At 36.9% G+C, this 25083-nt stretch overlaps 1 protein-coding gene across 2 annotated transcripts in view; it reads right to left on the bottom strand.

Moving 5' to 3' along the window:
- Window positions 1-4097: 4097 nt before the first annotated feature.
- The window catches only part of LOC117204846 (sex determination protein fruitless), a 72116-nt gene continuing 51130 nt past the window's right edge, over window positions 4098-25083 (bottom strand). The window contains exon 5 of one of the 2 annotated variants that reach the window (XM_033442644.1): window positions 4098-7326. In XM_033442644.1, the coding sequence (XP_033298535.1) occupies window positions 7076-7326 (251 nt within the window). In that variant the 3' untranslated portion in view covers window positions 4098-7075. Of the gene's footprint in view, window positions 7327-20888; window positions 21321-25083 lie in introns of those variants that run through there. The other variant, XM_033442645.1, reaches the window with a different exon arrangement.

Below are 25083 nucleotides of genomic sequence, written 5' to 3'. Positions count from 1 at the left end.
GCCGAAACTCAAATTCACTGCTCTCCCCTTTCGCGTTTCAACGATAAATCTTTTATTAAAAATATGACAATTATTGGGTAACTTTACTTTTAAGAGGATAAAAGGGTTCGATTATGAATTACGTCTAGGAAGACTGGCGCAGGAATAAATAGCAAAAGACTTGACAAAGGGTGAGGGTAGATGAATTTGTAGCCGGAATAAAGAGACGGAGCAGCATTCCGAGGATAAAGGGAACTTTTTCATCACGAACATCTTGGATTCTGTTAATAACAAATACCCGAGAAAGTTATTAAGAAAAAAAAGGGATAATAATAAATAATAATGTGATAAAAAATACTAAAATTGACTTGTTTGAGGGGCAAAGTAACATCTCCCCTTGGAAGGAATAATGCTCAATTACTTTTATGAATTTTCCTCGGACGAATTAATCGTAATAAAGTGGAATTCCTTTTACTTGCGAGTTGATCCTCTTCGTTTCTATTAAAATATATCCTGTTTAATTTCATTCTCAACCTATATCGAATCTTTATCATTTACTCTATATATCGAAACTTTATGAAAATAGCTTTATATCACGAAAATAACTTTATAACATTATAACAAATTTTCTAACTTTATGAAAAGATATGACTGTTCGAAGCTTTCTCTGTAAAATTCATTTCACGCAGCGAGATCTGAACTTTTTATTAGAAAAATTTTGTTTGTAGCAGTACTCTCTGATAAACGTCACTTTCCTTATCGAAATCTCAATAGAGAAGATGAGTATACTTAAAAATGCTAAGCTTTTGCTAATTCTAAGTTTAAGAAAAATGTAGAAGCGTCCTATAGCTGATATCATTATGTGAGAATATTTAATGTCGCTATCAATCATCTTCGGTGTGGCAGCTACGAATTCAGAAAAGAAAGTATAAAAATATACGACGTAATGAGATTAAACTCGAAGAATTCAAACTTAGATTATCATCATTGCACGTATTTTCCATTATAAAGCGTAATAAATATAAAAATATCGTAAAATTGCAATACACGTGGCGAAATGAAGATGGTAGAAACTACGAAACTTTAAATTACTATTTTATTAGCTCGTAGTAAAAGGTAACGTGGAAAACTTTAATAAAACGCTGACTTTTGAAAGAAGACCGACTTTGAGAAAGTGAAACGAGCCGATATATTAGCTTCTAATTCGAGAATATGTAAAAGTTCATGTTCTAAAATCAGTTTGCGCTTCAAACGTGATAATACCAGTATCATCGATCATCACTTTATCACTTTTTAATTAAAAAGTGCTTACAGAAAGACATCGGGGTCTTGAAATTTTGAAACTTCCAGGGATCGAGCTCGAACCAATCCATCAATTTCTAGTTCAAAACAAGTACAACTTTCTAAAACTAAACTGATCCTCATCTGATGTTTATGTCGATATTAGTAAAACTGCGAAATTCTGCGAAAATTGCAAAAAATTATGTTTCTTTAGCTTCGTGATACATTTTTGTTTGTAAAATATTATCTTAATTTATAGGTTCCTTTTTTATTTCAAATTTCATATATTTAAGTATGCTTTTTTATGAAATTACTGCATGCTATATTAGAGTTATTCATTTTTACTTTGCATTTATCAGAGCTAATCCATCAATTTTATCTCAAAATACATTTCGTATAGGTTTCATTACAAGTGACAAGAAAATGTTTCATTTAAGAGAAAGCACTTAACGACCCACGTTTCTAAAGTTCAAGCTTACTATCTTTCAATGCTCTTTGTGGACATTACATAACAGAATCGTTAAAAGACGCAAAATAGGTCCTGTTTCTATTTAAAGTCGCTGAAGTTGTCTTATGATTTCATAATAACGAGCAATCTTTCAAATTAAAACTGATTGACGAATACTGGTATCAATATTGTTTTATGAACATCGCAATTTGAACTTGAAAAATATTAATATAAATAAGATTTCTACAAAATCAAATCAATCTGTAATCTACAGATGCTGATATCGTATCTCGAGACGATATACCAACACTAGCACGAAAAATATTAACATGAACATTAGGAAACAATTATATCAATCCCGTAAATCCTATAAATCCTATAAATAGACCTTGTTACTTTAAAATCTTTATTAATTACTAGTATTTCGTTGATTACTAATAATAATATCCAAAACTTTCGTAACAAAAATTATTTAATGTCAATATCGACGATAATTAAAGTGTAGAAAAATTCATATCGATATCAAAGACAATTTGAAACCACCATCGAATCTACGTTACGATACGTGCGATCTTGAAATCACACGCAGGTTTGTAATTTCAAGAGTTAAAATAATTTACACGTGTCGATATCGATAATTATTCGACTTTAAGGAGGAAGAAATATAATATCGCGTGTAATACGCAAGAAATAAAGAAAGAAAACAAATCGATAGAAAAATCCATCGACGTGTAATCTCGAAGGATATAAACGTAATGCATCTGGAAATTGTTGAAACTTTACCTAGTTGTTGGAGCGTTGAAACTCGGTTCTTCAGTTACTCCGTTGTCTACGGTAGTCGTGGGACGAAACAGGGATATTTGCTTCTCGACACCTTTCTTCGTGGTATCGATCGAGGAACGGTCGATAAATCCGGGGCAGTCAAACACTGTCTTTGCTCGAATTCGCGATTTCTGACGCGCCAGGCCGCCGACACGTGGATGTGTACACGTATATATCTATCTACCTATCTATATATAGTTCCATATTTATATTTATACGTTATAGGTAATGTGTGTTCGTGTCCTGTTCTATGTGTACGCCTTTCTGTCTCAGTGTACGTGTCCGTATGCATGTATACTCTACTTCCATTTTGGTCGTGTGCACGAGTTCCACTCGACGATACCGCGTCCATCCAACGAACGTCACAACCTTCTATTTTTGTCATTGCGATGACAGCTCGTCTCCATCACAATTCTATTTTTTTTTTCTTTTTTTCTTTTGCATTTACAGTGATCGTAAAGCACAGGGCGGAACGATTTCGATCAGCTGGCCACGTCGTCGAAACGAGGAACTCCGAATCGAGCGCTAATCGCGGTCTCGGAAGCGGAAGTAACCACGCGACAACGTGTATACTAATCACTCGGATGATTCCAGAATAGTTCTCGAGGGTAGTTATATTTCACCTTCCCAACGGAGCTAAATTTGAGAATAAATATGACCAGAGAATCTCCGTACAGTGGAATTCCATTTATCTAAGACCGTCAACGAAGAAATAGATCGTTATACGAGCTGCCTAGAAGCGAAACCGATCAACTGTTCGTTACACAATTTCGTTAGCCAGGATCTTTCTCAGGAGCAGGTTGTTTACTTTCATAAATCTGTTTATCAAGGAAATAATATAAGTGCATGTGTATTTCCAGGGAAGTTTTTCAGAATAAAGTTCGTAATTTCTCTATTTTCCTATCTGTGTAGTTGATCGACGTAACTTCTGAATGGCTCGTACGTAGGAGAAATTCTCTTGGTACCCTCTTAACGTAATTCTAAATAAATAAATTTTCCTTATAAGAACTTCTCGCGTGGTATTTCAAAAGTGACGTGGCTCCATGAATTATTAAAGGAATGATCTAGTAAACATATAACATTGGAAAAAAGAAAATAGATTCTAGGAGATAATAGTCAAATGTTACGTTTCTAATGTTCCACTGTTAGCCTCTGAATTTGCTCTTTGACGGTTTTGACGTTCTCCTAATGCAGGACAGAATTATTCCGAGTTATGACACTTTTGAAATACATGTGCGTTATACAGTGACTACAAAAATTATTCGCACATTTTTTATCATAGCATTTACGTACTAATTAATTAGGTCCAAGTATTATTTATTAATAGTATTTTCATACGACGAAAAAAGATTGATACCATTAATTGTAGTACTTTCATGCGACTGTAAAAATCGATACCTCGTTAGAGAATAAAGATATGTGCAAATACTTTTTGTAATTCGATACGATAATAACGTATAAATATAACAGAATCGATCCAGCCTTCGTCGTTCAAAGTTCATACAAGTTCAACCGAAACGATTTCTGAATTTAGTTTAATTGATTAATAATCAGATTAGAGAATTAATTAGATCTAAAATTTCGTTTAATTAATTAATAAATAGAGTTCTACTGTATCATACATAAAAACAAAAGGAGCTAAGTATACGCGGTGACGTACGTGGCTTCCGCTTCGACTGCCACTTGAAACATCATCGACGTTTCCGTTCCGCGCGCTTCGTAGAAACACGTTTTCTCTGCCACATCATAACACGCAACACGCAAAAGTAAAAGCTTAACTTATCGGCCCTTAATACGGTATCACATAAGTTTCCACGCTGACTTGACTCGAGCTTCACTCGACCCTCTACGAGTTAACTTAGGAACCACACGCTCGAAGATCCTTACACCGACGAGAGACTTGTGTGTACTTGTGTTTGTTTTTCTTCGTTTTTAGGTACTTTAACGAGCCTCGACAACGATTACTTTAATAGACGAAGATTATTGGTCCAAAGAGAAATGTAATTACACGTATCGATGGAGAGGACAACGAGGTCGATTCGAGAGCAAGTATCGACGAACAAGTATAAGAATCCTCGTCAAAATCCATATTTTCTAGAGTTTGACGAAAAGAAATCCGAACAGGATATCGCCTCGAATACACACCCGTTCCTCTCCAAATTATATACAGCTCCATATTGTTGCTCAGCGACATCGCACACACGTACGCGAATACTGTCGACACCTAACAACACTCGAGAAGAAATATCTCCTTCCTTCTCTCGCCTGTAAATTTGCTTCTGTCGTTTGATTGTAGAACCGAGCTGTCTCGTGCCAGCTCAAAACGAAACGAACAACGTTAAGATACACGTAACAGCGATTAAACGGACCGCAATCATAATTCGTAGTACCCTTTGAGTTTTCGGTGTTCATTAATCACAGCGCGCGTTTCAGCCTTCCATTGCGTAAAGAATTAGACCGTTTAATTTTCAAGCTCGTTGGACATTCGTTTGTCGCATCTATCCCCTTTCTCTTCTACTTTTATTCTCCCTTCTTGCTTTTTTCTTTTTTTTTTTTGTTTTTACAGACACTCTCTATCGAAATCGTAGATCTAAACGTCTCGTAGATCCTTTGTTTGTGGATCTTTCGTTCCGCTTTCGAACGATCGTACGATACGATGAACGTTCCAAAGTTAGGGGTATCGACGCAGAAGTTGAAGAGGGAAGAGAAGGAGGATCGAACGCGACTAAGAGAATCAAAAACGGTGGGGAAACAGAAGTGATCGATCGACGATCGATCGATCCACGCGCGACCACCGTCCAGTCCAAACGAGCCAGTCTACAGAAACTTCGTTTACTATTTACACGAATCCTAGCGAGTTTCGGTGTCTCCCGATTTGTACGATCGTCTACACGCGAAGAGCTACAATCGATACCACTCAAGAAACGAGAATAACACCGCACCGTTTTGTCCCAGAGGAGACCATTCGAAACGCTATCATCGATCGATTGTCCTCGCAAAAATTCGGACTCCGTGCCAGCTTCCATCAATGTGTTTCCTTCTTTCTCCTTATTTCCGGTTATTCCGCTTCTTTTTTTTTTTTTTTTTCTTTTGGTTTCTCTTGGTTTGATCGTTCTTCGTCCAAGTTCAGCCTCCTCTTCGGTTATACGCGATCACGCCGACGATCGGAGAGACGTCGCAGTGAGAAGTTGACGAAACGTTCAACATACCTATTAGAAATCATTCGTTGCATGAATTTACCCCGCGAACTGCGTCTTTCTTTATGCTTTTTCGTAAGAAACTGTCCCCAACGTGAACCTAAATATCTCGAAGGAAAACTAGTTCGAGATGTCCAGACACTCGACTATGCTGTTTTCTGTTTGTGAAAAATTGAATTCTTGAATCGCTCGTCTTGATAGAAGGTTTGATCAATTCGAGTATTCGAGAAACCTTCGCGAGCTTGCCAAAATCGACTAAAATTATCTTTAAACACCCGAGGCTTCTTGAATTGAAATTTTTGGAGCTTTGAGTTGCTGAAGTGCCTCGAAGGAAGCACAGCGTGGAAATTCTAAACGGTAGAAACCAGCAATGGGACGAAACGAATCAGCTTAATTTAACGCTTTAAGTTTGTTGAAAGTGGCGTTTCAACTAAATATATTTCACTTTGCAATTCGATTTCTTCTTTCTAAGTTAAAATCGCGATACCTTTTCAACGTTGACTTTTTCGTGACGCTCTTATATGCGACTCTATTTACAGATAAAACGATATCTCGGTATAAATGCACCAAGTTCGTGATCAATTTCCGCTCGATCTCTAAATTTCCAAACCACACGCGTTCCAATAAATTCTTCCAACATTTACTACAAGTATATACCTCGTCCCATCACTGATAATATTTGCACACGCGACGAACGAACTAAATACTAAAGAGTAATAGGAGGAATTTGATAGTCGAATATCGTTGCATAGCCATCCACTTGACGATTCTACCGTTTCAAGCCTCCTCGAACCAACTCTCGAACTCTCCATCTCGTGGTCTTGAAACGCGAGAATCCTCCGAATAGCATTACCACTCATCCTCGCGTGAAAATCTTCCTCTCTCTCCATAACTTCGAAATATATATATACCCCGTGCCGCTATCGTCGTGTTTATACTCGAAAACTCGTACCTCGCTTCGAAGCCTTCAGAACTCCAAGAACCCGTCAAGGTGCCATTACCGACACTCAACGACAATAATACGCGAATTACATTGGAAAAAGTAAGAGTCAGACGTGGAAAATATCAAAGCAATCGTACTAGAACGAACCACGAATTTTCCCAAACGAACGACATTTCGATTGCCTTCGAGGGAAACCGCAGAGACAAAAAATGGAAAAAGATCGGTCGAAGGTCTGGTTTAAAAGTGCTGTATGCGTTCTCCGCGTAGATAAGGGTTCAAAAATCGAGCGTCAATGCTCGGTCAGGGCAGCCCGAATCCGAAGAAAGGCGCGATGGGCCTGTCGTCGAAGAGACGAGGAGGCGGAAGTGGCGGTGGCCTCTTCCTTCGCGGGGCAATCAGCGTCCTCTATAAGGACCCTTTGGCGAACACTATCTCCCTGTGCTTGGTGCGTATGTGCGAGCGGAGGGTGTCGATCCTGCTGTATGTAGCCGGGCAATACGGGCACAAGGACCTTTGGGCGGTGTGTATGTGGAAGTGGTGCCAACGATTGGTCACCTGTTTGCCGCAGGCTCGGCATCTCCACAGCGCCGGCGAGCCGAGCGACACGGCGAACATCTCGTGATAAGAAAGACCGACCGGCACGTTGGGCACCATACCTGAAAACCCAACACGCCGTCATTTCGATTTTGCTTCCTTTCTAACCATCTATTTCTCTTTCTTTTTTTTTTTTTTTTTTTGTTTTTGATTCTTGATGGTTTTGATTTTTTTTTTACTCTTTCGTTACTTGTTTGAGCGTTTGGTGTGTATGTATTTCTGTCTGCTTGCTCGCTCTCGATAGTTCGTGAAGTAGGCGAAGAATTTTTGGAAATATCGTAAGTTTAATACTTTGACTGTTATGTAAGATATATTTGCAAGGTATACAGAACGCCTTGCATAATGTAGCGTGTGCTATCAGTTAGAGGATAATCCGTGTGTATGTGAAAAGACAAGACAGTGTAGAATTTGTTCTACATTTTTTTCGATGGGGTAGGTTGCAAACATTCGATCGTTGGTTTATCTGTCTCGGTGCGCGCCCCTTTTATTTAACTGATCTCCTACTGTTGTGCGAATTACAATAACGAGCTATTAACGACTCGGTTCGACACGTTTAAAGGCATTTCGACTTTTTAGAGAATTAACGCGTAACATCTTTTCGTGTAATATGGAAACGTATAACAGAACAGTCAAGGTGTTAAAGGTAGGTTTCCGGTCAGTTTTCGGAGGAAAAGCTGATCAAATTTTAAACGTCGACCTTCTGGCTTGAATTCTTGCAGCCCTTAAAATGATTAATGTTTGCTAAAACAGGGATTGTTCCCGGAAGAAAACTCTTAGTCTCTTATAACGTGTAACAAGGTATAACAACTGTAGAGTTTACAAATTTTGGTTGGTTAGAGCCATTTCTCAACGAGAAATCCAATTAGAACGTCTCAAGCTTCAGGTTTCTAAGCTTGTAATGACAATAATAAAGGCACGAAGAAGCTTCCTAATCAAGCTCACGAAATTCACCGAGTTAACCAATGTGATAACATCACATTTATGATAGAAATTTGTGTAAAAGTGAAGGGAAGAATTTTACCATCTACATCTTTGTATTATCGAGAGGGCAAGTGACAATGGTTCACGAATTTATATGAACACTTACAATGGAAAACTTTTATGTCTACGTATGTTACACGAAACATTTTCAAATTTGATTAGTAACGCTACACGACTATCACGACTATATTGGCAACATTTAAAGCCAACCGAAAAATATATACAGAAATTACGCGCCACTTATTGCAAACATATATTTAGTAAAAACTTAATATACAGTATGAATAAACACACAACAATTATTGTTAATACGGTCCCACCGAATATTGCGATATAATTGATCGTTTAAATGTTATTTTGCCATATCTACGAAACATATACACTAGTTGCTCAATTTACGAAGTTCCGCGTGGAATGAAATTCGCATAATTAAAGTCTGTCAATATAAAAGAAACACTAATTTATTTCAAATAGCTTAACAAAAAAAAAAAAAAAGTAAAAAGCGTAAAAAAAATGCCGCATAAACTGAGGGACCAAATATCTAATGATTTCTTTATTTCCAAATTTATGACAAACTTTTGCCAGTATAATTACAACAGCCGAGTCTCGTAACATAACAACGTTAGGAAAATTTCCAAATTTCAAGATGTTTCGCATAACGGATACGATATACTCGTAAAAGTTTTTCTACAAAAGTTCGAATACATTCGTAAGCCTGTGTATGATACAGATACGTAGCGTAAGTGTGTGAAAGCTGGCAACGTGTACATGGAAGCAGCAAACAAAGAGGCTCTCAACTCTCAACAATTCATTCACGCGCGTACAAGCGTCATCCCTCTCGCATCATCTCTCCAGGATACAGAAGCCTCGGCAAACGTGCCGAGATGGGATACTCACGTTTCATAGCGACGCAACCATAGACACAGTCGGCGAGGAAAAATGCTCGAACGTTTGCCGATATTATCGAGGGATTACCTGAGAACGGTGCCCGGCTTCCGTACGCCTCTAATCCTTCTGACGAACACGTGGCAAAGTTATGATTGCGCTAGACGATGATCGATACCGAAAGAATTATCGTATCGGTCGTAGAATCGTTGAGCTATGGTGATAAGTCCTCCGGTGTGGCTCAAGGTATAAGTGGCTGGCGTTCACCTGCTTCTTGTTCCTTGGATAACACGTGTATTCTCGTGGTGTGTAGGATTTCGTGGAAAACATATATCGAGGAACATACTCGAGCAGGAGGATTTGTGTGATTGGTTCGAGTGGCGAGTCGAGGGATCTTAAACATTTGGTAAATAGTACGATCTTAAATCGTAGCGATGTTCGTTCAGGTCTAAGCAACATTCGACATTCTATTTCAAATGATTCGTAGTCTACATCAGACACTCTGTAAATTAGTTTCGAAAGGAGTTTAGAATTTTCGTTTATTTGCATATTTCCCGAGCTGAATGTCTACGTTGGTGTGATTTTATCGAGTTAACGCGTGATGTAAAGAGATATGTTTTATATGTCACAAATAAAGGAAGATCGAATGAAATAGAATTTCGAATTTAGTTTAACAGAGGATCACTAACTATATGGAAACAGGTGTGTATAAAAAGTAAAAATACTCCAATATTGTACGAGGAATCTAATGAATTGCAAGTTGGTCAGGCCCGGTCTTTACACTTTGCCTGTTGCCTGTTTTCAATCTGAACGTAGTCTGTGAGGTTCCGAGAGATTGAAAAAGGATTAAACAGACGTCCGGAGTGTCAGATTCGAACAGATGAAACCTGTTGATTATCTCAATTCGATTTTAAAATTCATAAGAAATATCCCAGATGCTCTGACCAGTTATAACAATCATAAAACTTAATTCAACTTTTCTTTTTACCATTTCTCGAAATTTTCTCTCCTTTGATTCCCAACATTCCTATAACCCGAGAAGAAAATGCCTCAACGAAATTGATCATACTTTTCGAAGTAATACCACCCCTGTCCAAATCCCGATTCAGCAAACTCTAACCACACAACACTCTGCATAAAATTGCCAAACGATATTCATAAACTGTAAACTATTTCTGCCTCCCCCCCCCCCACTTCTACGGAATAACCTTCTTCGTGTATTTTTCGTGATCGCAGGTTGTACTAATCTCTAACGCTCACGAGCTCTAAGCTAATCTGAAATGGTAAACAACGACGTTAGTCGCAAGGAAAACTGTTCTAGCTGCGTGGTAAAACGCGATCGATCGTTAACAAGGGCTAGAGAATGACGGTGTACATAGAGTATCGGACTCGATTGAATATTTCACTCGAGCCAGAGTTATTCGAAGGCGGTGCTCTGCCACGGCGCCGCCGTTTCTGATAATCCGTGCCGCGTGAACACAACTATACCGTCACGTTATGCCGTCTGGTTATCGACATCATGTACGGAGAAGTTTGCACACGATCTATCGGGCAACGCGCCACGAGTAATCCTATTTGAGTCTGATCGTTGAGCCTCGACTACACGTGAGCCGGTCGTGATACACGCTAAAATTATATACATACATATATAAGTACTTTCTCGTACACACATCTCTCCAGTAGCAACTGCTTCTCGGATTCTTGTGAATTTTCGCGACTCGACCATCGTTCACGCACGTTCTTCGACGAAATTTCGTCTTCAGTGGAAAACCGAGGGAAATATTGTGAACAATGGGGGAAAGATGAATTTTGTGTAGGTAGTGAACTCTGATTTACTTTGATGGAATTACGATTAGGATTTTTCGAAGTGTGCTAATTGTTTTCCATGTATTTCTTTTTTTTTTTTTTTTCTCTTAGAACGAAGCTTAAATTTCAATTGCTCTTTTTAAAAATAAGGATCCTTCGAATTTTTAATCGATTTAATCGATTTCTAGTCGTCAATTGAAAATGTATATTTTCATTTTATACGTTTCTAAACAATGTTTGATTTTTAATCTCCAACGTGCTAAAATAAAATAAAGTTGGAATTATCGAGAAAGCGATTAATCTCATCCAGTTCGATTTTCGTTATAATCTGGTCGGTGTGGTATTCCTAAATACTTAAACGATTCTTAATCAATTTCCCAAAGTACCCGCAGACTTCCAGTCGAAAGCTTTTAAACTTGACCCAACTATTTCCATCTTGAAAATTATTTATTCCATAACCACATTTTCGTATATCTATTAATCCACAGATATGCATACATTTATACAATTCAAGTTTCTCCATAATCGTTTTGTAAATTCGCTTAGACCTAACGTTACCGATAGAAAACTCTCAAAATGGAAGGTCCTCGGCGCAACGCTAAACATCCTCGAATTTTTTACCGTACAAACTTTTACATAGCTGCTAGATACAAGTACTGAAAAGTACAGTTAACCACAGTTACCGTTCGATTACTTTAGACCAACGAGCTTGCCAACCAACCAACTAACTTCCTCCAACAATGCTTAACGTCTATCCTTAAATCTCTCCAAGATCTGGTTAAAAAATTGGTAAAATCTTACATTTTTAGGAATTACGAAAACTTTGGAAAATTTAGAATATCACGAGTCACGTTTGTGAAATTTCATTGATTTTCACGTTGTTAGTTTTTACATTGTTAACGTTAATTAAGTGAATCTCTTCTGTCTGCTATTTCCTTTAAGAGTATAACATTCCCCCCTTACCCCATAAATTTAAATATCACTTTCCGTACGTTCCGACGAATATTTTTAGTTCCACTGTTACTTTATTTTTATCTCAATTTTTTTTTCTGTTTTTATCAAATTTATATCCTTCGCTCGCCATTCTTTCAGCACGTTGCCAATTTTTCTGATTAAAGATCCGACACAATTAAGAAAACAGTAATTTCGATACACAGAGAACTACTGTGCGTTTTTAATTCTCTCTCTCTCTCTCTTTATTTTAATGTTTTTTTAGACACTTTTTTAAGCGTAACGTCACGTTTTCGCGGGTAACTTCGCGATAGAATTCCAGATTACGCTCCGCACTTTCATTCTATCACGCTATATTCGGAATTCTAAATTTAATTCTGAAAATTTGCTCGACAGCAAAGAACGGCAGAACTTATGAAACAACTTAATAATAACTTTTGCCGATTCGTTAATAGGCCAAAGTAACCCGGCTAGTTCTTCTCATGTTAAACTGCGTGTCGTAATAACCTGTACGCGAACCGAAATCGCAAAACGCGACCGTATAATCGTGCTTTTGCGATTTTAGATGTCGAACGAGTGACGCTCGTTCTAAAAAGCCGTAATGGAAACGTCGCTAATCGACGAAAGTTTACGAGCAAAAACTGGGCGGGTAAATGACACCATCAGATGAGAATATTAAAGCGGAAGCTTGCGAAAGTTTCAAACGATATAAAACCGGAATTCATTGCAACTGCAGTCTTAAAGATATGGCCGAACCGTTCGCCAAATTACGTTCGTTAATTAAAAATTCTTTAAGTATGCGCCTGTTCGTTCGTCAATTAATACAGGGTGTTTAAAGAAGTGGGCGATATTTTCCGCGCTGATAATCATAGCGATTTAAGTTAAATCTTTGAGAATTTTGAGATTTTGTATTAAATTACCTACTATTTTATTATTTAAATAAATATTATCTCGTTAGTTTCATAATTAATTAAAACGTAGTGTAGCTTTCTTTTTTCTGTGTTTTCACGCCTTGAAAAAATATACTCACTTTTTGTTTGTAATAATCAACGCGGAATATTATTTTATGAAAGATAACATTGGTCTAACTTAAACCGCTATGATTCGATTTCAGAATTATATTTCAGCGAAACGATTTGGATTCTACTCTAAAACACATCCTGCACGTTTTTCTTTTTATTAACGACGTTTCCATTATGGTTAGTTAATGGGGATGTTAGTAACACAATACGCATCGTCTTTTCTCGCTTAAACTCTATTTACGTTAAATTTTATATATCGTTAAATGTTCAACGTGATTTATATAAATCGGAAGTTCAACTTTCGCCAGTTAATAGTAATATTTGCGTTATAATTATTCGTTTAAAAAATTAATTTCATCGATAAGAAAAGGAGGAAAGATGCAGATGCTTTATAAGGGAGGTATTTTGTTTCTTCGAAACAAACGTTATTTAAGGGAAGCTTTCGAACGAAGCGGTTTCTGGCAATTTCTCAGAGTTCCGTAATCAAAAGTTGTTTGTATTGATTCTTTCCATTTAACCGCATTATCCTCTTCGACTAAAAAACGAGGAACGTTCTTCGAACAGAGCTTTCGAAGATTTACGTAGACACTTGAAAAATTCAAGTCGCCTGGCTATCGAGTCAATTAAAAAATTAGGAAGGTTCACAGCGAAGATCTTCTTCTGTGAAATTCTTATAATTTCGTATTTAGTTACTAATCAGAATATCGTAAGTAAAAATAGAATTTTTTATCCCTGTAGACACTTCTAAAATGAAAAATTTCTATTAAATAGATTCTAAGTATGAAAATGAATACGTTCGTTCAATATTTTTGCGTAAAAATCAAAAATCAATGCTTCAAACTATTTAATCCTATCACACAACCAACAACGTGTTACGCGAGTCTCTCGGTGTGGATTAACCCTTCCAAACATGGACAACGTGTAATCGGATTGTTTCATACACACGAAATGCCTTCGTTCAGGAAACCAGAGAGCAAAAGCGGTCGGAAAAGCGAGGAACGTGGGTCACGAAAGAACCAATATTTGTGCGAATCACATGGTCACTGCTATTAATGGGACGAACTACTAAATTCACGATCGACAAAGAGAGAAATAATCTCTCGAAGACGCATTGGAATTCGGTACCCAGCATCTCGATATTTTCTTCAATCCTTTTGAAACTAACAGGATAATGCTATCTATGAAAATTTTTACAAAATCTTTTATTAATTTCTACTATATGAGATACGTCTATAATTTTACAGCAATTTTTTTGCAGTTGATTTTGAAATTAATTTTCGCCGATGAATCGCCCTTTTTCCTTTGCAGATTATTTTGTATGTTATTTGAAAATCTTCAACTTTAACTTGCTTTTGTTAACTTGCAATTCCGTAATTATAAAAGTTTGCAGTTAAGGGACGACCCAGTTAGCAAGTTAAACAACGTGTCTACTAAATGTCTGCTTCTTATAAACTCGTGAACAACGGCGAGAATTTGTTCCTCAGATTGGATTAGAACGCTTCGATGGATACAGGGGGTGAGGACATCGATTTGAATAGGTTCGCGTATTTGTGTTAAGGCAATGTACTGTGGCGAATATAATACGTTCATTTGTAATTCAGAGCGTTGAGATGTAAAAGGTATTTTTCAATACTCGTTGCCACCGACGAAGTTGATATTAACAGAATTTCAATTTTGCCTATGGAATTTAAATAAAATTGAAATGTGGGGAATTTAAATGCAGAAAATTCAAATTCGGATTGTATATGCGATTGGAAGTTTGATGATAAAAGTCTTTTATTCCAACCACGAAAATAGTAAAATGTCCAACCAATGAGCATTGGTATTTAGAACATTGAAATGTAGGAAATTAGAATTTGAAACATGAAAAATTGAAATTTATAATCTACCTGCGAATGCAGATGAATATCGTAAAACATTAAAAGGCTCTGATTAAGTTTCATTTTACGCTGGTGCGAAGGTATTTGCATTTCGCGAAGTGAAATGCTACAACGCAGCAGAAGTAGCGCGAGTTTAATGGAACTTTATTTTCCGTCCATATTTTCGACATAAAACAACACGAATGTCATTTTACTCCTTTTACTCTACCAGTCTCGTGCGTATAGCAAATAAAGATTTAATTAAACCTTTCGCAACAATTATAAGTTTAATTAGAAAAGCTGCTTAATCGCTGTTTTCGTCTCTGTATTACTGGAACGCCCTATATGTAATTGCAATTTTACAGAAAATCGTACAATCTATAAAACTTCAAATTCTAAAGATTAAAAGCACGTGGAAGGTACAGTTCGTTTACATTTTATAACAACCTCTTTCGCTTTGACATTTTCTCTTGTCTCTGGGAAACTTAACATGTATGGATCTTGACAAAATGTATTTCAAAACGGTGCACGAAATAAGAGATTCTTACTATGAGATACGTTTCGTCATTTTCTGAATATATTTCATATAATGAAATATAATTACTGATAAAAAGGGAAGCGAATTTTGTTACATTCTTTAACGAGCTAATTTCCTACGTTTGACGTTACACAAGAACCATACCATAGCATACGCGAGATACGAACTTTTAAAAATCTAGGACAGGCCGAAACGAATTCAATTTTCAGTCTACCAAGTCAGGGGCTATCGATTTCACAGTCACCGCCTGTCCCTTTTCCCTTTTACAAAGCTGCAGGGTTAAAAATTTGATAAAGTTCGACGAAATTGATCAAACGAGTAATCCTGCGGATCTACTAATTTTAAGGAATATTTGCATCCGTTCAGAAAGATAATCTTTCAGACACAGATACGTAACTAACGTGCAATAAACTATCACCTGCTGTACGAAACTACAACTTTTTTACAACTAATAAACTCGAGCAATCCAGGTTTTACTATGCCGGAGGAAACCAGATACCAAAAGCGCTTATATTTAATTAGTTTGTTAAATTTGATTGTTTGTTGTCAATCAAAGTTGCGTAATCGCTGTTTCCATCTCTGTATTACCGAAACACCCTTTATGTAACTACGATTTTACGGAGAGTCACACGTTGCATGAAACTTCCACTTCTGGAGATTAAAAACACGTCGGAGGAAAGTTCATGGACATTCTTCAGCCAGCAATTTCGCTTGGATTTTGCGGATCTAACCGAAAGCAACGTGCACGATCGATCTGCCTAACCACCTCGACAAAGCAGAAAAATATCGTTTCCACGAGGAACATAAAACTCAGCATAGCTTTATCAAATTTTCCATTATCGAAATCACTCGGTTTTACAGCGAGACCGGGCGCGATACGAAGGAAACGTTTAAGTTGAGGCGAGCCAGACAATATCTCGACACAAGGGACCCGGTCGCTGGCTGGTCTATCGTTTCCAGTTTGTAATAACGTTTGAAACTAAGAGTGCCAGGCTATCAGAAGACCCGCGGTTGCCGCGTCGAACCGTGGGACAGGAAATCCGTGCACCGAGCGGAATTCGTCGAGTTTAGGAGAGCGTAAAACGTTTAAGTATGGCCATCAAATTTTCCGCTCGCACATTTACGATGTTAGACCCAGCACGTTGGTCCGCTGGGAAGCTGAGTCGAATCGAATCACCGCCTGTCTCAGAATTAATATCACCTTGGTGGGAACGTTGATGCGAATCGGCACTGCAAACGATTGAGAAATTTCGATTTTCGGTGCCCTCCAACAGCTGGCTGGATTAGAAACACTGAACGCTTCAGAGACGAAATTTCATGAAATTGTGTTTGTAAGAAGGGATTGTCCAATGGATTTTTCACGCCTGTTTTAGACAGAGAAAACATTCTTCTACGCTGTGTACTCGATCTTCTAAATAATATGTAGGTCTTTGTATTACGAAATGATCGTCAGTGTGGTAACGATATTTCCTTTCTACATCTAACTTAGAATATATTATAAGTCACTTACAGAGTTGCGAGTAATTTATTTAATTAATTGAACAAACGATGAAAGAACAGGTTTATTAAAAAAAGTTGGTTTCACGTGCGCGTATATTGCTGAACGTAAGTATTAAAATATGTGTCGATTGATCCAAATTGTTAAAAGATTTAATTAATAAAACACATGTTTGACGTTATACTAAAACTGCCAGACTCGTCGAAATGATTGATTTCAGGGTTTTTTTATTTTTGCTATTATTAAAAACATGCAGGTGGTTTCAGCGAAGTTAATATTGTCTTTTATTGAAACAGAAATGTAGCTGTATGTAATATCGATATATTTTCATCACATCATTCTAATTTTTCATTCGTCCACAATTCATTAACCCTGCTGTATATCGTTTATATCATTATCGATCTAATTATACTTTTTCGCCGTTAAAAATTTCATTCAATTTGTGAAAAATGTGAGAGAATAGTTATCAATATTTGTTTAATTAATTATCAATAATTTCATATCATAAGAGTTTCTTCTAAAACAAGTTAATTATCGATTAAAAATCTTTTTATTCTTAAAACGAGAGCAAGATTGTAAAAATAAACATTCGAGGAAGCAAGGCAAACGTACGCATAAAAAGATTTAGGGTTCAGAAAAGTCCCTATTAGAATTTGTCTGTATAATTAAATATCGCTATATATCTTTGGCTTTGTTTCACAATTCTGCCGTCATCTCTAATTTTTTTTTCACAATATGAAACGCGTTGATTATTATAATTCTAAATTTATATTATCCTACATATACAATCACTACCGAAGGGGTAACTGTGTTTAATCTGTACAAAACTTAAGAGTACCGGTTCTTAAACTTAACCACGCTACTCAAGTAGCTACGTGAATGTTTAAAATATACATACACCTTCGCTGAAAAGGCTTAAGATATTTTACCATTTTTTTTTTCTTTTTTTAATTTGATAAAGCCTGATATTATGAACCTTAAACTACTTTTATTTTTTAGCAAAACCGTTCGTATACCAGCAGCGTTGTATACCTATTTTAATGCATAATGCAGGTAACTCGAGTCCTTACGAGCGAAATAATTCCCATCATAACCAGTTTTTCTGTGATGTAACGTTATATGAATATAAATATCACGAGTCTCCTAGAAATAGCAAAGGAGCTGGAAATAAGATGCAAAATAAGTATCGAGCGCTTATAGCAACGTATATTAAAAATTTCTCTAATATTCTCCTTTTATAGGCTTACAGCGAAAATACGTACCTCTACGTATAAAAGAATTGTAATTAAATGTTCTCGTTAATCGCGTGAATTAATATTTATAACAGACGCTTCTCCTTACAAGTTAAATATGAAAAATTCAGATGCTTAGGATATAACACAGCTTTATGCAAAGGTGCATACCAAACAAGTGGATTAAGATTTGTGAAAATTGCAGAACTGGAAATTGTTGGAAAATGTTTGCTTTGGCAAAAGTGACAATTTAAATGCGCGAGAGAATATCTTTCTAACGAACACTTGGACCCACGAGAATCTTAAATTGACTAAAAGCGAGCTTCGCTCAATTTTACGAATTTTTACACGACAATACGTTCTAGGATGATTCAACTACTAGAAGAAGACAATATCTTCCTCTAAAGTCCATTTCTTATGAAATCTTCGATTACGACTAATGAAAACATTAACATGCACAGCTATCAGAGTTTTCTTTCCACGAACGAATATCTGAATGAAATAGACTGAAACTGAAGAAATTAAATAACAAAAATTCGACGATCTAACGTAGATTTCTATGTGTATGTAGCCTATACATAACAGAAAACGACAGGAAATATGATATTCAATATTGGCAGAAGTTTTCTCAATTTTAGATTTCTGCCAATAATAAACTAACTTTAAATTCTGAGCCTTGAATTGCAGCTCGTATATCTATAGATATATCTATAGATATTTATAAATAATCTCTAGAAATTATGAAATTCTTCGTCTTTCTAAAATTGTATACAATTACAGCTAACTTTGGGCAATGAAGTTTGAAGGACAGTGGATATTTAGATCGTTTAAGAGTTAAGATCATGGAGCAGGATAGAATATCCGTACGTCTCTATGAATCTTTGAAACGAAGACGCCATTGATCTACGGAAGTTGGTAGAAGCTGAGATACCAAGATACATAACACAGAACATCTGAGTGTCTTACACGTATCATCCAAGTGTAGATATACGTGGTTTACGTAGAAGTTTAAAGGACAGAATGGTGTCTATAGATTATTTAGATCTCTGTGTGAATCTTTGAAGCGTGTGCTTCATTCTGTAGAAGACTTGCAACTTTGTGATAGGAAGAATGATATAATTGTGGTTGATACAAAAGTTGCAAGACATATAGCCTACGCAAGTCTTTGAAACATTTTTATACCCAATTACATAAACTTACGAATGCGATTAAACAGGTAGAAATTAAATAGAATATCAAATATTAAAGCGAATGTTTAATTTATGTATATCGTACGTTCCAAGTATTAAATTTTGATCACCATAGTTGTAAAGATTCATATGTCATTGAATCCCTAAAAAAGATGCTTCTATATTTCATATACAGGGTGGTTGGTAACTGGTGGTACAAGCGGAAAGGGGGTGATTCTACGCGAAAAAAGAGGTCGAAAATATAGAATAAAAATTTTTCGTTTGAGGCTTCGTCTTCGAGAAAATCGACTTTGAATTTTCGCTCGGTACGTGTGCACTTTATCACGTTTCATACTTTAAAACAATCGAATACGTTAGAAAGTATTCGTAGAAATTTAATTAGAAGAGCAGAAGTATGTGTTCGGCAGAATGGGCAACATTTTCAGCAATTTTTGTAATAATGAACTTTATGATTACTTCATATTATTTCATTATGTATTCCTAATTTTCCGTTACGGCAAAAACAAACTGAAACTGCGATAATGTCCATCGAGACAACGATCTACAGTGAGATCCGTTATAACGAGACGTACCGGGCGAAAATTCAAAGTCGATTTTCTCGAAAACAAAGCCTCAAACGAAAAATTTGTATTCTATATTTTCGACTTCTTTTTTCGCGTATTTAGCAGCAATGTGCGTGGAAATTAAAACAGCAGAACAAGACAGCAGATCAGTCGAAATTGAAACGACGAAGGAATATCTGTATCGAATAACCAGGTATGATATATCCACAGTTTGAAACCATTTATTTAGTTTGTATAGAAATTAAACCGGTGAAATGGTAAATACGAAATTCTATAATTATCCATTTGAGTTTTTGGACAGTTTACAACATACAGAATATTATTACAAATTACCCGAAACCTAACGTACTCTAGGAAACCCAGCTAGAAATTGAAATATAAAAAGTATATAATATGAAGAAATATATGCAAATTCTTAAAACGTAACTTTATTCTATATAGAAATCGAACGTCTATTAATTATGTTGTAAGAAAGAAAAATCAACGTAATACTTTCCATACGTGCAATTTCACGAATCACGAGGAAGAGATGTATGAACATTGCATATTTCACGGCATATCTTAATGCAATGCAACGCAACTGAACGTTTAAAGTGTCACGATGAAAGTTCAACGAAATATACAAGTGCACAACGTAACGAAATATCTTTGGCAGTCACAAAATGACAAATTCATTACGTACATCGTGTTTCGCACCGAAGCATCGACCTAGAGGAATAAATCGTCTACCCTATTAACGAACGCCACTGAGGTACGATCCTATTAGATAAATACATCCTCTGTCATTATACCTCACTTTGCTTTAATCTGAACACATACGAGTGGTAGCAAGGTGAGTTTTAGACTCTAGACACGCCCTTTCATTTAATTGTCAAGCTCGAACATTACAAAACCTAATACGTACTTATACATTGAAAAAAAAAACATATACATACTTCGTACGTAACATTACATCTTTCCAGTTAAGTTAGCAACTTAACATTTCTCCTGAAAGCACCGCATACAAATTCTTCGTCACGAAACGATACGACGTCGACCTTTCTCCTACGCAACAACTTGCTTCTAGTGAAAAATCATTTCACTCATTTTCAACCACGAAGACCAGGAAATCAGCCAGAACCGTTCCAAAATACAAATAATCAAAAAGCAGCTGCATCTTTCGAAAATCTGGAAACTCATCCTAAAACGCGAAAAAACGTGTAACCGCGATGATATGGAGATATCATTTTGGATGGTAAGAAGAGCCTTTGGAATACGATCGATTGTAAAGGATCGTCGCGCTAGATCCGCAGTTGTCGGTACGCACGCGTGCGCTATTGCGCGTGCGCGTGCTTGGTACGCGTGTGCGTGAGCAGCGTGTCGCTACGCGTGTAAACCGCAGGACAGAGCGGGCAGGCGTACTTTCCCGGGAAATGCACGTAATAGTGATTGCGCACGTTCGACACGACCTTACCGCACAACGAGCACCGCCTCCTCTCGTCGGTGTTACTCTGTCTCTCAAATATTTGCGATATCCGCCAATTTTTCAGCTCTGCAACAACAGAAACCACAGGGTCAGCGCAAGCCTGACGAAAATGCGTCGCCGCGTCATCTCTCTATTTCTGGCTTTCTCTTTTCTATCTCTTTCTCTCTTTTTTTTTTGGTTTTTTCTATTTTTCTTTGTTTTCTCGCTTCGATTCGAATTTCGATTCTGTTTCGCGTTCTCTCCGCCCCCAGCGTGCGCACGTGTGCGTGTAAGGCTGCATGTTAACTCGCAGGAAGTGGATACAGTTCTATTTATTAGTCTTAGAAGCTATTTGCAATTCCTAATTTTCGTCGGTGCAACATTGTTCACGAGGTAGAAACTGGTTCGTACGAGACGATCGAAACGATGGGAGGAATCGAAAATGTTGGAGCTTCTCTCGTGGAATTAGGAATCGATTAGGATCTTTGCCGTTTTCGCAGCTTCAGATCTCGTTCGTTACAATTAGTCGCGTAGTATTTAAGTGAATCGTATCGTTCATCAAGTCCAGGTAATTTGTACCTTTGGTCTGTGAATTCCTCCGCCAAGAAGAAGCTGGCTCGCATGTGTTTATCCGTATAACGAGATGATGAAAACAACGGTAAAAATTGAAATATTGGAATTTTTCGCGAGAAAGACTATCCAAAAGCATTCTTGCACAAGCTATTTTGTAACTTGAAGTTTCGTTCCTAACACATATAGCACTTGGATCGTATCGTTTGTAAATGATCCACCTACGATACGGTGATGTCTGCGCTACGTTTAAACTTCCACAATATAACGGTCGAATTGCGGATTGCGAAAAGACAATTAAGAAAATTTTATACTTCTATATGTTCGATCACTAAACGCTGCATAAACATAAAATCCTGCATGACATAATATAATAGATGGATATCGATACAAAATCCTACAGACACAAAACATGTTAAAATACAATCTTTTGCCACGTAGCTTAGCACAGGATCTATACAAACACTCTCAAACAAAAAAACAAAAAAAAAACACACACACACACATACACACACGAACGATTCATAGGAATGTTACCACGCGTGTGAAGTTTTGGAAAGGTCATGCATCGATTCGCTGTGGAATTGAATTAATAATTCAAGCGGGACAAAATGCCTTTCGCGTTGAACGCAAGAACACCTTTTCACGGCTTTCAGGATACAGATCGGAAGTATCAACGTGAAAGAACGAAAGAGAAATGGCCTTTCTCTGTCACTCGTTCTACTTCGACGCTCTCGACGTCTTTGAATCGGCAGCGGGGACTTGTTGCGTCACTGTCAGGAAACGAAATGCAAATGTAACTTGTATCGACGATTTGTCTCGATTTTCTGGATGGTTGCGCGAGGACCTTCTGTGAAGTATTTTAGCGACGACGTTTCTCTTATTCCTTTTGTTATTGATTGTTCAATTTTTTAATTTCTTAATGTAATTTTAACTCAACTTTTTTACGAATTATAGGTGTAATTTTGTGTTGGAAGATGATTTGACGATAAGAACTTACTTTCATGAGCAAATTATCACACAGTTCAGTTCATCCTAATTGAATAATCGTTAATTATACATAAGTGTACAACTTGATATAGAAATTTCCATCTTTAGAGTCGAACAGCATATTTCAATATAGATAGCAATTAGATGCGATTAGAATGAAATTAAACAGCAGTTAAACATACGTTAAAAAAAGATTAAATATCAATATCAGTGAAAAGTAATTATTTTTACAAGCTGTAACTTACGTTAATCTACAAATACCTATAGTAATCTGCGATTACATTTGTATACCTTAAACTTCTTTTCTCCTCTAAACAGTCTTGCGATTACTCCAAATCCATACCATTAACCCTCGAGACAATTATGCTTCTTATCAGACAATTATGCTTCTTATCAGACGATTATGCTTCTTATCAGCTAACACCAGAGATACAAACTCCATAACATCGCCCTGTATTTCAAATACCAATAAAAGGAACGATAAACCTGACTCTCGGTTAACAAGAAATCCTCTCCACTCGTTCCAAAGCCAGGAATCACAAAACTGTCGCTTTGTTTCGTCGCGGATAACAAGCCAGCGAGCGTTGGAGCGGCAGGGAAAATAAAACTGAAGCGATGCACGCGGTGTCGGTGGACGAAGGAAAATTGATCAGCGTGACAACGATGGGACGCGAGGATCGTCAGAAATGGCGGAAAGTGGATCCGGCCCGGGCAAATTATCGGACGTTTGAACGCGGCCCCGATAGTTTAGTTTTTCCAACAGCGATACGTCCGACCGCCGGATCCGACGACAGCAGCCGGATGTATCGGCAGAGACACGGGTACGGCAAACAGCGTCGCGACGCCTCTGCCTGAAACTGACGATCGACACATACAGTGATCTGAAACGAAACGCTTCAAACGAAATGAAACTGTTGCTGTCGACCGTCCCTAGAGACGCGTGCCCTGGTTAAAACTAGGTATCACAGCTGGCAGAAATTACGATGATTTGGACGCTCGATGATCGCATTCGCACGCTAAACTTGCCCCACTTGCGACTGCGTTAACCTCCGTACGATGATCGACGATCGTTTCTCGGTTGACTGGAACCCAAGTTTTGCATTATTGATCTTATTATAGACACAGTGTGTTCACAGTTTGAACTGTTAGGTGAAACAACGCGAACGATACTTTCAAAAATATCATTAGCATCGTAACGAGACTGGACTATCACGATTGTATCGTTAAAGTTTGAGAGAAATTTGAAAATGTACGTAGAAGTTGCAAGGTATTTAGTGCAAATATATATTTCGCGAAGTTTACGAAGATATTTAAACAAGCATTCGTTGTATTTTATAAAGAATCCGATATTCACTTTGGGATTACCTTTAACGTTTATTATACGTTTAACCCTTTACGAGAATTAATTTCTTATTGAATATACAGGGTGGTTGGTAACTGGTGGTACAAGCGGGGGGTGATTCTACGCGAAAAAAGAAGTCGAAAATATAGAATAGAAATTTTGTTTAAATTTTTCCACAGTGACAACGATCTACCGCACGCGTACCGAGCGAAAATTCAAAGTCGATTTTCTCGAAAACAAAGCCTCAAACGAAAAATTGTTATTCTATATTTTCGACTTCTTTTTTCGCGTAGAATCACCCCCTTTCCGCTTGTACCACCAATTACCAACCACCCTGTATAATTGCTGCGAATATCTTGCAACTTTCATATACACGTTTGGATTGATTGCGAATTTTATCGATATAGAGTATCTTGAATTATTTTCCTTTTTGCGTGGGTCAATGCTGCGTGTTATAGGAATTTTAAGACTCTCGCTGTAAATCTAATTTTAATAAATTTCACATTTAAGATTAGCAAATGTTTGATTTATGGGCGGGATAACGTCCGATTACGTGTACGTAAGTTCGTTCGACGTCGAGTAGCGTACGGACGTTAACGGGCAGGGAGAAGAACAATGATCTGGAAGAAAAAAGAAAGATAGACGGCTCGGTTAACACACAATTATGTTTAATCAAAAAATTAGTATGAAATACATTAAATGCACATGTGATTAATTCTCCATAGTTTTTTTGTTGGATTTTTTTTTTGCAAATTTTTGTAATGTTTGCTTCATTTATCCTCATCATCCATATATTATCTATACACTATATAATAATTAAAGGTGTATATAATAATTGCAATCGTAACATAACACTTGCAATGTTAGAATAACCATAAGAATAAGAATATAATCGTAGTAACAATAAGAAGTAGTAAGAATAATCATCTTTTTTCCCATTATTATTAA

Source organism: Bombus bifarius, unplaced genomic scaffold (assembly GCF_011952205.1).
Source record: "Bombus bifarius isolate JDL3187 unplaced genomic scaffold, Bbif_JDL3187 scf7180000007984, whole genome shotgun sequence".
In the NCBI taxonomy this organism is placed as follows: Eukaryota; Metazoa; Arthropoda; class Insecta; order Hymenoptera; family Apidae; genus Bombus; species Bombus bifarius.
This window is presented reverse-complemented; position numbering and strand designations above follow the sequence as displayed.